The sequence below is a fragment of the Pimephales promelas genome, chromosome 24, assembly GCF_988280905.1.
Source record: "Pimephales promelas chromosome 24, fPimPro1.hap1.1, whole genome shotgun sequence".
In the NCBI taxonomy this organism is placed as follows: domain Eukaryota; kingdom Metazoa; phylum Chordata; class Actinopteri; order Cypriniformes; family Leuciscidae; genus Pimephales; species Pimephales promelas.
The window spans coordinates 11,652,641-11,665,936 of NC_142792.1; the positions used below are offsets into that span (position 1 = coordinate 11,652,641).

The 13,296-nt window shown below is 37.4% G+C and overlaps 1 protein-coding gene across 3 annotated transcripts in view; it reads left to right on the forward strand.

Moving 5' to 3' along the window:
• Positions 1–1,221: 1,221 nt before the first annotated feature.
• Positions 1,222–13,296, forward strand: part of ppp1r12a (protein phosphatase 1, regulatory subunit 12A) — a 60,507-nt gene continuing 48,432 nt past the window's right edge. Inside the window, exon 1 of one of the 3 annotated variants that reach the window (XM_039663392.2) lies at positions 1,222–1,567. In XM_039663392.2, the coding sequence (XP_039519326.2) occupies positions 1,331–1,567 (237 nt within the window). In that variant the 5' untranslated portion in view covers positions 1,222–1,330. The remainder of the gene's footprint in view (positions 1,568–13,296) is intronic. The other 2 variants (XM_089127321.1, XM_039663383.2) reach the window with 2 other exon arrangements.

Below are 13,296 nucleotides of genomic sequence, written 5' to 3' on the forward strand. Positions count from 1 at the left end.
AGCTTATGTTAAACTATTGCTTGAATTTAGTGCTGTCAAATCTATATTTAAAAATGTATGTTCACATAATATGTGTGTGTATTATATAAAAAAATGTATATATATATATAATATGTGTGTGTGTGTGTGTGTGTGTGTGTATGTGTGTGTTATTCAGTACCTTATAGAAGTGTAGTGGTTTTGTTATCTAATGCTATCACTTTACCATCACAGTATGTTTTTATTTTTGGAAGGCCAAACATTATTACGTAATTAGTTCCTCTGAATAAACACTGAGTCTGCGTATATTGTTTTCTGTCTACACATGTAGGCTACACATTATTAACAAGCAGTATATTAAGACTTGATGGGCACATGTTCACATTGGTATTTGTATACTTTATTTGTCATTGCTGAGTAACATTTTTCCCTTCTAATTTCTAATATGAGTCTATAAAATAATAAATAAAAGCAAAGCTTAAACTAGAAGTGACGCACACTTATTATCTATGGAGGTGTGTTTCAATTTTAAAATGTGGGAGTTGATGAACAGTCATATTTGGGTACATTTCACTTGCATATAGTGAGATACTATTAACTAGGACAGTTCTTTTGTGATTCAACCAACTGTAATTGATTACAGTTTAATTCACAAAGAGTAAACATTATGTGTATGTGTTATTATTTTCTATTGCAAAAAATGTTTTTTTTTCCTTAATGTATACAATTTAACATAAAAGACACTGAACAACATTTTACACATGTACATTCTGCAAAATAGTTAATTATTATACAAACCACCAGAGTAAAATAGGCCTAAAAAAAAAAAAAACAACAACAGCGAATAATGCAGACAACTTCACTAATAATATTACTACATAGGCCTTCTCTAATAGCCTTTTTTACTCTATAATTACTCTAACAGGCTTTTATTTTATTATTGCATTTATTATATATGATATATAATAAATATTTTATTACAAAGTCAGCAGGTGCTGCTTGTCTTTACTTTTATAATTTAATTGTATATTTATTTTATTATTATTATGTTTTTATAATTATGCAATAACATCTGATTTTCCCGTGTTCTGTGTCAACTCTAAACATATTTGCATATACTAGACAGTCTTTTTTCTCTTTACTGCCCCCATGAAGATGACGTTATGCTGCAGATCTTGGGCTGACGTCACTTGCTCTCGCGATATCTCGGCGTAACCAGGTTTGTGAGCCTAAACCCCCCTCCCCTCTCCCGTGCCGTCCCCTCCCACGCCCCAGCGCGCTGTGTTGGGATAGTGGCAGTATAAAGTATATCTTCCATTCGAGACAGATAAGAAGCGCCAGGCTAGAGGGGATGAAGATGGCGGACGCCAAGCAGAAAAGGAACGAACAGTTGAAGCGCTGGATAGGCTCGGAGACGGACCTTGAGCCGCCCGTCCTGAAGAAGAAGAAGACGAAGGTGAAGTTCGACGATGGCGCCGTGTTTCTGGCCGCCTGCTCGAGCGGCGATACGGAGGAGGTGCTGCGAATGCTCGACCGCGGCGCGGACATCAACTACGCTAATGTGGACGGACTCACCGCTTTGCACCAGGTAAGAGCGTCTCATAGGTGGCTGTTGTGCACAGATCCGTGAATGAGGACGGCTTGCTCTCTGGCAGTGTTTACTCAGTCCAATACCACCACCATCATCATCACGATCTTCGTCGGGCCGTTTTGCGGAACCCCGTAGCCGCTGAAGCTAATTGGGCTGTGATCGAAACAGATATTTGCTTTTTGCGCGCACTGTGCTGGATAGATGATCCCGGAATAAACGTATTTGTGTGTAAAAGAGTGTGTGAATGCAGGAAGAGGACTGTCTGAGTGATTGTCGGGTGTGTGTGTATGTGTTAGCTTCTGGTTAGCATGTTAGCTCATAGATCAGTGCATACAGTAAGTTAGATGATCTACAGCACAATGACACTTGAATCTGTTTATAAAGGCATCGGATGAATGTGCATGGAAGTTATTTTATATATATGTACTGATCCGACTCGTGAATGTGTTTTGATCCGCTAGTCACCATTGAAATAACGCTGAGAAGGTGCTTAGCAACCAGTTAGCACGGCTGTGTATTTGGAAAGAGGCTTCCCTGTGTTGACACGTATGTTGCGTTACAGATTATTGACCGGAATTGTGGCATTTGTTGAGAAAGTCTGTCTACATTATGATTTCTGTGCGGGAGATGGAATTATATAAAATACGACTGCGAGGGAGCGCAAAAGCAGTCAAAAGGCAGTTTAAAACGAATAATTCGCTCAGAAATAAATTGCTAACGTTACTTGACTCGCTCTCATGTTCTTCCAGACCCGTATGACTTTCTTACTTCTGTGAAACAAAAGATGATTTTTGGCGGAATGACAGCTCAAGTCACCGTTCATTTTCATTGCAGCTTTTAATCGCACAATGAACATGAGCAGCGACTTACACTGTCATTTATTACAATTCTTCGTATTTGCCTTCCACATTCAAAGGAAAGTCAGAAAGTTTCGAAACATGCTAAAATTTAGTTAAAAATGACAGATTTTTTTAGTGCACTGTCTCTTTAAGACGTAGGCTAGTTTCCTTGGCTTGACTGTAAACATCCGAGAAAGATGTCACTTTAGTTTAGCTTTTCTATTTAGAACCGTTTTAGGCGCTGATGACTTTTGCCAAGAATTACGGGATATGAGCAAAGTACTTTCTGTCAGTTAACCAATAGAGTTGTTTTTGGTGTCTAGGAAAGTTATAATATAAAAATATTTGATTCTGTTTTCTTGTTACTGTCCATAGGCTCAATTTAGTGCGATTTCTACTTGAAGGCATAGTTCACCCAAAGATGAAAATTCTGTCATCATTACTCATACAGGTTAGGAACAACCTGTAGGTTTGTTCCTTTAACATGTATGAATTTCTTTCTTCTGATGAGCGCAAAAGAAGATATTTTGAAGAATGTCAGTAACCAAACAGTTGATGGACCACATTGACTTTGGGCATACAACTGTCTGGTTGCTGACAAGTCTTCAAAATATCATCTTTTGTGCTCAACAGAAGAAATAAACTTATACTGGTTTGAAACAACTTTAGGGAGAGTTATTGATGACAGCATTTTCATTTTTTGGGTGAACTGTCCCTTTATCCAACTTTGCATACAGACACAATCAACGTGTTCATCACAGTCAGGTTCAGGGGTAAAAACATTGCAAAGCAGTCCTGATAAAGTTATACAAAGAAGCTGAGTTTTTATATGTGAACTTAAGGTTCTAGGTGCCAGTGTAAAACGTCTTGCATTTTAAACAGGAAAAGGTGGCATTTGAGGTTGTAAAACTGTAATATCTATTGCCCTGCAAAGAGTCTTCTGGGTTTGATGTGTCTGTAAGTGACGGCAGGAGGTTGTCTGTACAGAATGCGTTTAAAAGCACTTGCCTTTTTTTGGGCCGGTGTTCAGGCACGGGGAGGAAAGAATTTGGATACGGCTCTTGTGACCCAACCATGACTGAGTGGAGAGGCTCCTTCCTCTATTGGGTCTGCTGCTGTGTGTGTTTATGTATGTAGACGTGTGAGGTATAGCGGAGAATTTTAGCATGTGACCAGCAGGCAGTGAGTTCATAACGAATGGTATTCGTTTTTAAACACCCTGTCGTTGATCTTGCTGTTAAAGATGCACTGGTTTTTAGTTGTTCAGGCATTTCGTGTACAGGCAAATTATGTACATCTTTTGTAAGCACTTGACAATTGCATCAAGAAATTAGAATTTTTGTATTGACACAAATGGTTCCCGAGTGTGTTGCTAATAATAAATTGCACCTCACAAATTTTTTCTACACATTGTCAGATAAATGACCTCAAAAGACTGTAGTTTATTAAGGGTAAGTTGTGTAAATTGTGTTTGTATTCTGAGTAAATTATTTTTACGGTAAGGTTTGATTTGTTAACATTAGTTAATCTATTAGGCTAACTAACATGAACTAACCATAAGCAATACATAAACAAAGATTTACTTATCTTTGTTAATGTTTGTTAATAAAAATACAGCTGTTCATTGTTTAGTCCTGTTTCCTCACAGTGCATAAACTAATGTTAACAAATGCAACTTTGGATTTCAATGTAGTATAGGCTATTAGTAAATTGTGAAATGAACATTAACTAGGAATAATAAATGCTGTAGAAGTGGAATCTTATTGTAAACAAAGTGTTAGCGATTTGTTAAACACCTATTCAGACATCTCGTGAGTTCAGTGTTGGACAGATCAGTTGTTTTAACAATTCATTAAAGTGAATCGGTTCAAATGAGTCATTACTTTGCGAATCTGATGTGTACGCGCTGTGTGCAAAACTAAGCTGTTTGGACATCGCACAAGAGTTTTGTGTCACTGAAAACTTCGTCACTGAATAGGTTTTGTTCATTTGATTGTGGTTTGTCAGTTGAATGTGCGGAACGCTTTTCAGAGAAGATAAGGCAGCGTTTTTTTAGCGCAATTCACTCAAAAATCTGTGAGTGCGCCACGTGAAACATGGATTCGGTCTTCCTACCTTTTACCAAATTTATTCTGATTTAATAACATTTTCTTACAAAGGTCCATGTATCCATCTGGACATATTTGAAAGAAATTCTCCCAGATAGGAGTGTCGGCAGAAATTTATTTAATTATTCCAGTTAACCAGTTCAAGAAAATGGTTGAATTTATCTAGTGGCTCAACAACTTTGTGGAGGCGGTATGCAAATAGAGTCAAGAAACAGCAGATTACACCCGAGGCCTAAAGCGTTGGTGTCTGCAAGACTGTTCCTTAATGTTTTCCAGGGATGCATGTTTCATAACTTCAATAATTTTCAGATTTATGGTTTACGTACACATAATCTTAAAGTCTGTTCGACCTTATATGGAAGTGGAAGCCTTTTAGTCCGAGATGTGTCATTTACGGCATGTGTGGCATTGTCTGCAGTGCTGTCATCATCGGTGAGGTCAGGGTTTTTCAGTAAGAAGGTAGGCTAGGTGAAGACATGCAGTCGTCCTGTGCCTGCATTCCTGCTGTGTCTCTCATTAGAAAGACCCAGAATTCCTCAGCTGTCTCGTACACCCCCAGCCAAAATGGTCTCCACCTCAACAGTCACATTGTTTTACTCTTCTCTTCAGTGTCACAAATAGAGGCACGTGATGAGGCATAATTAATGGGCTCATTAGGGCTCTACCATTCATTTGTGTTTTAATCTGTCATTCTGTGACAGATGTACCACATTGTCTCGTCACATGAGTCTTATTGTTCAACAATACTTGTAAAGAGATGATGCATAAAGATGGTGTGGTATGAAGATAGATAACTTGTGAGCTGATGTGACAGCATTCAGGAAGGGAAGCTCAAGGAAATGGTGCTACTTAAAGTGAAATTTAACATCTTGTACAGTGGGTGTTAATTATTTTTGTCATCATATTCAGCCAAAAATGAAAATCGTCATTTACTGATACTGACCATATAGCTCCAAAACATATGACTTTATGACTCGAAACAAAAAGCGAGAACTTCCTGGCGAGTTCATGAGAAAAGTATAGACAGATTTGTGAGCGAATCAATCTGATCTTTTCAGGAAATCAATTGATCTGGTTAAAAAATCTGATCTCACTGAGTCAGATTGATCTGTTCAACTCACTTAATTTGGTTTTCAACGAATAACTACTTAAATGTCCATATTTTCCTCAAATATAATTGCCCTGCGTCTGAATATGCTTATTTCCCTATGTAGGAGAAAAACAGTATGTCTGAACTCAGTCATTTTGACTTGAGTTAATGTAAACTAAATGACTATATGGTGATGTAGGCTATGTAATAAAGTGACTCATGTCGTGTTATAAGATTTTGGTCATATCGGCCACCTCTACGACACATGTATACTGTATAAAACATACTTTTTTACGGTCTCAAACTAGCAAATTTAGTGTTATCCTTTTTGAAGGTTCAGAGTTATTCAGATTTTTTTCCTTTTTGGTGGAAGAAAGGTATTAAGGTTTGTAACAACATGAGGGTGAGTAAATAATGACAGCATTTTCATGTTCGGGTGACCTGTTATTTAACGTGCTTGTCATCGCTCATAGTACTGCAATGTGATAATCTCTGCAATGTCAGCATGCATTGTGAATCCTTAGATTCCCAGCTGTGTCTTGAGCCGCCCAGTTGGAATGTCAGCTGATATCTGGTGTAGATACTCAAAGAAACACTCCTCAGGATTCTTTGCATTGTTTGTGAACCTTTGTTTGTGAGAAGTTTTTTTTCTTTACGTTGTGAGTCAACATGGACAGCCCAGTCATTATCGGGTTGCTGTAATTGGCGAATTAAGTGATTCAAAACAACATTGTGGATCTACAAAAGAGAACTTGTGTTGTGCATCTTCAGTCTTTTTGAAGATTTGCCATTGCCATCATAAAATTTGCCAGCTTTTTCGAATTTTAGTGTGCCTAGCTAATCCTTTTCCCCCCAACTCCATGAGGTGACACACAATTAGATTATTCTTCACAAGAAACAACTGCACGTGATTCATTTTGGATCTTGGCTGTCATTTCCACAGGATATAACAATACATTTAAAACTGTAAAAACCATGGTATAAAAGAAAGATTTAACTGGGAGTGTTGTGGGATACTACATATCACCCGATCTGAGCAGGAGATAGTTTGTATTAGGGCCTGAAATCTAAAACCAGGCCAAGGTAATTTGGACTTAAATGAACCTTAAATTAGCCTGCGTTCCTGGGAAACAAGGAGGTGTGATTCTGTTCATTGCCCATTCGCTAAAAGGAGTTAAAACTAGTAGAAAACTAGGGCTGCACTATACAGCAAATTACATTAGGTATTGCAATATGGCTTTGTGCAATTATCAAATAGGGAAGGTTTGGGTTTTCATTATGTATGTGTGTGTGCTTCCGGTTTCACAGTGAAACCATTGTCACTGTTTATTTGCATGTATTTTACGAACAATGGTATAATTGCATTGTTTTCTTATTTTAAAATATTTGTAAAATAGTTGTATTTATTAACAAGCACCACAATAAAATAATTATTATTATTTTATTAGTCATTTTGAATTGGTGGTCATTAATAAAATGTGACCTTTTATAAAACTCAAGTGGAAAGAGATTTTTAAAAAACCTTCACTTTATGGTTAATAAAAGTGGTTGAGTTGTCATGGTTTGAGTTGGTTCTTGTAAAGAGAATCTGCGTTCTGTGTTGCGGCTCTGTGGTGTACAGTTTTTTGTAAACAAAAAGCATGTCCAATTAATTAAAATCATGTATTATGATTCATTAAACTTATACAACATTTATAAAAAAAAATCTATGAAAAACTATTTCACACTATTTCTGTGTTGTGTTTTTTCTGGTAATAAAATTAAGGCATAAAACATACATTTTAGCGTTTCATCATCAATTTTAATCATATGAAATTAAACTTTTTTTTTTCAAATAACATGCTGCACAATGAGCTTTAATGTTAACATTAAAATATGGTAGAAATTCCTGTTATTAGAAATGTAATATTCCTTAAATTAAGTTTTGATGATAATTTATTTGGATGGATTAGTGATAGTATTATTAAATTGGGACATATCTAAATTCTACTGTACAACAGTAATATATTTCTGTCAAGTTAAATCGAACTTTTATTTCGACGGGTTGCCGCTAAGACCTTTCGGGCACTTTCGGGTCGAAACACTGACTGCTCTCCAATTTCTACTCTTGTGTTGAAGACTTCGGGACATATATGGCAGAAAAACCAATAAAGCAATGTCAGTTACAGAATACCATATAATGAACAATGTAAGGTAATAAATGTAATATATCTTTCAAACAGCAAGAAGCTTTCAGAACCTTTTTATGTCTGTAGTAAACGTTCTACTTGGTTCCTATGGTAGAATTTGGTATGGCATGCCATGACACAATGTTTTGTCTTGCAAAATAAGGTAGACAGTCTTTGACCATTTGAATTAAGGCTCAATTGTTATTTCCTTTAATGTTTATTTTATTTTTTCCATCAGTTTGGCAGATGACGGTCATAGTAATGTTATGTAAAAGGGTGATGGAGTCATGTTTTCTCTGTCGTCAGTGTATGAGCTCAGGCTTAAAAGAAATCAGTCCTGACATAAATTAGGTGTGTGGGCCATAATTTATTTCCTCTTGGTTGGTGCAAAAAGCATGCTTTGCCTCAAGCCAAACACTGATGTCTGTGCTTGTGCTTTGGCGGTACCATAATTAAGGAATTTTGGTTTTTACGAGAGAGTTAAAGCTGAAGACAGCTCAGTGGTTTTGTGTTAAAGGTATGAAATAATTTATGGATTCAATTTAACATTAATGGGTGGTTTATTAAATTGTTAGGCCATGCATTTTGGCATTTTCTGGTCCAGTAAGTGCAAATGTTATGATGCCATATTTATCTTAAATAATTCATGGCAATTGTTTTTTAAATTGGTTTCTGAAGGGGGTCCGTCCCGTCACCAGGCTTCTCGTGCATATGTAATGGGCGTGTAATTTGCATGTCACTCATTTATTCATTATTTACTGGACGTGGGTGGGAGTTGTCAAGATGAATCAGCATGGTAAAGGTTTTAGTGAAAGGTTAGCGATCTGTTCAATTGACGTGTTTATTGTGTTGCCCTTTTTACTGTGCAGTATTATGCTAAGCAGAATCTAAAATGATTCTTGGCCGTCACTATGGGGTTGTGTTGTCATCAAAGTCTGTCTACTGCTTGATTGAAATCAACCAGCACACCAACAGTTCATGCTTTACAGTTTATAATAAGCAGGTTTGGCCCTGTCAGGCAGGCGGTGTTGAGATATTTTCGGTTGGATGTTTGAAAGGAACCCATAATCAAGTGCAGGAAGTCTGTTAAAGAAGGAAAGCTAACGTGTCGTGTCATCTGTTGTCTCTGAGTTGTTGTCCATGTTGACTTGTCTTCCATTGCATTTAGGTGTCGCAGTTGAGTGGAAAAAGTGAAGCCCAGCCTTGGTTTTGACTTTTTTGCTGGCGATCATGTCAATCCCTGCTTCTTAAAAACGTGGTGCACAATAATCCGATTCCAATCCTGGCAATCACAATTTGATTCCAAAATGATTCTTGGAAACGACAGGGGGGCGGCGGCGGCCAAGTAATGTAATCGTTGTATGGCCGAACACGATGTACTACCACAGTAAGCCTAACTCACACTAATGCACACACAGATGTTTTGTTACATCTGTTTAATCCCTTAATATCTAACTGACTGTGTTTACATTAATTGTGTCTCATCTCATGAAAGCATTTTGAGATGATTAGGCTAGTTTTTAACCACTTATTCATGGAGTCGCCGCATGCCGCGAGTTTTGTGTTTTGAATTATATATACCTACTGCATTTAATGATGCTTTCATAGACCATTTCTAAGGGAGAACACTGAATTACCAGCTATTATCTGTGTTTAGATGCTAATGTTCTTAAATTATATTTTAATTGGGTTAATTTATTGACACTTTAATTGCCACCAAACTCTAGAATGTCCGCCGTTGGTTTTCATGACTATATGGCGAAGCAGGTGTACAATTTCACACAAGCGTCACTGCAGGTTCAAACTGGTTTACCCGAGTATTGCTGATGCACAAAATTCTTCAGGAATGTTTTAGAGCTTGAAGCCCACCTTGTAGCCCACAGACACACACTGATTGCTGTCTTAACCTTTCATACACATGATTGCCAGCATCATTCAATCAACAGGTGTGTGTGCAATTCTTTGATTGGCTTTTTTAATTGGTTGATGCGTTGATAAGAGCCTGTTTTGTTTTAAATGTTGATTACGCCAAGTCATGAACGGTAATGAGCCATTTATTTGAGAGAATCACTAGTGATTGCTGTTTTGTGTGATTTATTTCAGCAACTTTTAACTGGAAATTGTCCAAAAGAATACATTGAGTATATTTGTTGTAAATCCCATGCACGTTTTTTTTAAGCCTTTTTAATTTAAATATTCACTTAATTCAGTAATCGCAGGCTGTTTGAGAAGTTTTGTGTGCGCAACAAACATCGAAGCCCACGGCCAGAAGTTTCCATCTCAGTTAGCATGCAAATACTGAATTGAGCTCTTTAAATCGTCTTGCTCTTCTTAACCCCACATATTCAGACAAAATTGTCTTGGCAGGGACCCTCGTAAACATAGTTTGTTACCTATGTTGTATGTGGTGTCTTAACTTACCTATGTTGTATGTGGTTTCTGCTCCTGACTGAATAACTTTTGTAACTTAAATAAAGGTTAATCTATATTTAATTTATACACAATGCTGGCTTTTACTGTATTTGCTTGGGAAAAGTATTTGAAATCACCCTATACCCTCATTCACTATTCCCCACATCAATCCACTGATTTAGTCAACTTAAGGGAGTGAATGAAAATGAGTGAGCGAATTTGGAGTGCAGTAAAAGGGATGCGGACACCATCCTCTGCCATTGTGGGTATTCGATGTAACACTCTTACAGAGTGGCTAGATGTAACCAAAACTAAAGTCAAGTCAACATGTTCAGAGACAACAGATGAAACAACGGTGCATCATGGGATTGAATAAGTGGCCTCTATAATGTCCGCTATTGTTTTGGAAACCACTAAAAATGGCTGTTCTATCATTATATAAGGGTTTTGTGGGTGATTTTTGACACAGTCCTGGTGTTTTGGTCTACAGGAAGTTCTCAGAAATCGCTGAGGAACCACTTGGGTCTCCCCTCAGACATGAGGCATGTCTTCTGCCCTTGGTCCAAGTGAAATAATATCAGCTTACGTTTTCCTTTGCATACCTGTCTCTCTCTCTCTTTCCTTTTCCCCTCACCAAGCTGTAAGGGCAGGGCTCGTGTATAAATAGGATGCATGGATTCTTAACTGCTTGCAGCTCAATTCAAGTCTGTGGTCCCGCTGCAAGTTTGTAAAAGGCCCAACATGGGCTGTTTCTGGCAATTCTAAAAGGAGCTGCTACTGAATATTTCTGAGTCTAACTAATAGGGATAGGTCATGATGGAAGACTTGTCTATATCAATTTTTGTCTAGCAGCAGTGATTTAATTAGTGTTTTAACTGTTAACATAGAACCTAAAAATATATCTGATTTGGGTCAGGTGAGTCCTAAACCAGCCTAATTATACAGACAACCCACTAACTAGTCAATTTTGAGCGTTTGTTGGTTTCCACATCATTAGTACCTTCTAGAGCTGCACGATAATGGAAAAAACGGAATTTTGATATTCACTTTTGCGATTATTTACTGGAATATGGAGACATGGAGGAATGTTCACCAGATCAAGTTGAATATAATTGGAAAGACAATCAGTGGGGTGATTTTTGTTTGGGGTGTGCAATAAAAGTCATTTACAAAAGCTGGAATATTTTTTTTAATCCTTTAAAACAAAAGTTTATAGTACAGTTGTAATATTACAAAACTAATGTAATTAAGTCTTAAATTCTTCAATTTCATACGTTAAACCTTTGGGCTTTTGTAGATGAGCAGTGCCACTATTTATTTATTTAAATTGCAGTCTGTGTGATTTCACAATCACCATATTGCGATATTGATTTTATTTCTATATATTGTGCAGCCTTAGTACCTTCAATGGGTTTGCTACTCTCAGCCCATCCTCACACTCAGGAATAAATTTTGTAAATCTATTTGCTGGGATTTACTTTTATTCAGTTTTTTGAAAAAAAAAAAACTCCCAAACATCAGAGTATTAAAGCGCTTCTGTGAAAAACAATGTTCTACCTGAAATTTACCCCTCTAATGTGTTTATAGAACAGTTCAAGCTATATTGGGAAGTGAGGGAACACTTTCAAAGAGCCGAATCAGAGTGGCGTATTTACAAAAATGAGATTAACTATTTGCAGAGATCTTTAATGATGTGCCACACATCACTTCAAACAGCGAGATACCGACAGCTTTTAGATGTGCTGCTTATTGCCCTCTCACAAATGAAATTTGCTCTATTGCATCATGGAGGCACATTCTTATAGATCACATTGAAGCTCCCTAAACAGTAACACACAATATCTGACATAATTCTCACTCTGGCTACTCGCATACTTTAGCGCAAGATTTAATGTACCCATCTGACAATACCGATTATTTTCTTTAAAGCAGCAATATATTTCTAGGATGATATATAGATTTTACGTGGTGTCAGATCAGTAATATTGGTCCATTAGAGATCTCTTAGCAAATATTTTCTTTTTAGTATTGCCAAAAAGATGGTGCTGTAGCAGCGGTGCTATAAAACTAATGAACTGTTGCTATTTCTCAGAGAATGGTTTTGCACAATGTCAGCATGATAGAACCCTTTTTGAGAAGTTGCATTATTCTTTTACATATTTCCCACAAAAAAAAACATGATGTTACATTTTGTTTATTTTTACATTGATGTAAATAGCATGACGGGGACAAAAACAGAAAATGAGAAGCCACAATGACTAACACGGCAACACCTTGATCTTGCTATTTCACCTTGACCATGCCATTTTACTTTCACACACCATTAAATAATGTTCAGAGCTATGCAGTCAAAATGTGTGTCCCTTACTTAAAACTGATTGTTATGAGTCGGTCACCCTCATGTAGGTGGGCATGCAATCACGGTACGAGTGTTTAATTATAACCACCGATAGTTGAATCACAACGGAGGAACGTCAGCAGTGGTCAGCGTCTTGGCAATTTACTAATGACTGTCAGTGCGTGTGGGCGTGTAACGTCATGCGGGCTGATGTGATCGTGAATCGCACTCTTGTCCAGATGGAGCCAATCAAATGTTTAGAGCTTGTAGCTTGCAGTCACCAGATGTCAGAATACTTGTTTGGGTTTTACACAGATTGGAGATGAGGAAATGCAAGTGAACGAGGGAAAACATGCAGCTACACAAATTTATACACTTGAATCAAAAATTGCAATGGTACAGCCATGTCTGCTTCTGACCTTTTCCTGAGCTTTTCTTTCTTGTTTGTGTGTATTTATTAGGAGTGTTCTTCTTGCCGTTTGTTTGAGTATGGGTTTATCAGACAGTAATGGGTGGAGGGGGGCATTCAGTTGTGTGAGTGGAAAAGGGTGTTGAAAAAAACCTTTTGTCAGTGAAACAGGAAGTAAGTGTTTATTTTTTCATTTCCTCACCAAGGCGTCAAAAGTGATCTTCATCCACCCCTATAGCTGGCTGTAAATCACCCTCCTTTGCATGCCTGTAAACTTTTGGGCCAGACTTGCATCATCTTTACACCTACGCACTAGGCTTGCTGCTATAGACCTTATTCAGAGCAGCGCCATGACGGGTATG